The sequence below is a fragment of the Alternaria atra genome (genome assembly GCF_907166805.1).
Source record: "Alternaria atra isolate CS162 genome assembly, contig: 11, whole genome shotgun sequence".
Lineage (NCBI taxonomy): Eukaryota > Fungi > Ascomycota > Dothideomycetes > Pleosporales > Pleosporaceae > Alternaria > Alternaria atra.
This window is the reverse complement of record NW_025091308.1, coordinates 122,803-124,270: the sequence shown is the minus strand read 5'-3', so window position 1 is coordinate 124,270 and position 1,468 is coordinate 122,803. Positions and strand designations below refer to the sequence as shown.

Below are 1,468 nucleotides of genomic sequence, written 5' to 3'. Positions count from 1 at the left end.
GGTAGTTTAGATTACATGGTGTGCTCCAAATGCCATGCGGTGACGGATTTCGATGCCGAGCAATTCAATGGGCCTAGCCCACCTCCCCAGTCTAAGCTGTAGAGAACGATGAGATCCGTCGGGTTTGCAGACAAGCGAAGCCACGGCATTGGTCGGTTGCGTCCTCGCATGGTCCTTTACAACGAACACAACCCTGACGATGAGTCGATCGGTTCTGCGCAGCTTATGACATGCGCATGAGACCAGACGTGCTGTTATCGTGGCTGGCACCACGTTGAAGTGTACCCGGTGTGCGACGCATAGCTCGCGAGATGTGCAACATCGTTCGCGACCGAAAGGACGGAGTCACAGTATGGCTGAACAACGATCCTGAGCCGATGGGTAAAGATCTCGAGGACAAGTGGGATTTGCAGCAAGGACCCTTGTGATGAAGTCGTGGGTCATGCCAACATGCGGCGATGGGACGACCCGGTGGACGACGAGACAGCTGCAGACGAGGACCTGAACAAGACCAGTGAGAAGCAGAGAGTAGTTATCATTGACACCTTCGAAAATCTTTGGTGTGCTCCGGGTACGCAGGCCAGCTCACACCCGGACAAAGCCCACATGTTCCCCACTCATTCAACGACGGAATCCAGGATACCCCCAAAGAACGGCACAAAAGAGAAAGGTGATGTGCAAATAGATTTGTTTCGTAACGTCGCAACAATGCACGGCCAACAACACAGACGACGGCAGCAATGCAGAGCGCGGCGAAGAGGGAGTCCATGACAAAGGCCTCACCATCAACAATGTCTTCAAGGTTACCAAGTGTATCAAGGTGGTCTGAGGTTCCTCTCTACGGGAAAATAAGGCCTAGATAAGAAGATGGCAGCACAATTCGAATGAGATACTTCAGGATGATGTAAATTACAGTCACCGTTGTCCTCCTAGATTCACACTATCGTTGCAATGCTCATTGCCTATGGAGTTTCTTTTTTCCCATGTTCGCGTCTAAGTCTTCGGCATCTGTCCTCGGCTTTCGCTCACGCGTGGTAGGGTGAGTACAGTTTATCCTGCAGGCACTCGTTGTCGCCCCAGATGGGATGTTTGCCCTCGAATTTTGTTTCCAGTAACTACGTAATCCCGGCCATTACAGTCGAGACAGCAGCCCGCTAACCTCTGCTTCTATTGCCAGCCATAGGTTTTGGGGTGCCAGTGTGCGGCCTACGACGTTAGTAGAAGACTCTTGATACGGCAGCATCACTTACCCTGCTGGATATTTACATGGCGGGCATTGACAACGTCATGTTGCTGCCAGACTCTGGCATCATCCCGCCTGTCGCAAGGATGATACCAACGGCTTGCAGTCTCGCTGACTTGTGCGTACGAAAGATGCCGCGCCAGGCGCGCACGACTGATTTCAATCGCTTCCGGATCGGCCCTATATTGGTGGAGTTGTGATGATTCCGTATAGTAATTTGCGTTG

The 1,468-nt window shown here is 52.1% G+C and overlaps 1 protein-coding gene across 1 annotated transcript; it reads left to right on the top strand.

Moving 5' to 3' along the window:
• Positions 1 to 450: 450 nt before the first annotated feature.
• On the top strand, positions 451 to 829 carry ALTATR162_LOCUS24 (uncharacterized protein; the record flags this gene model as incomplete). Its single annotated transcript, XM_043307617.1, has 2 exons — positions 451 to 689; positions 739 to 829. 2 exons carry the CDS (start codon positions 451 to 453, stop codon positions 827 to 829), a joined length of 330 nt encoding a protein of 109 aa, XP_043163552.1.
• Positions 830 to 1,468: the final 639 nt, after the last annotated feature.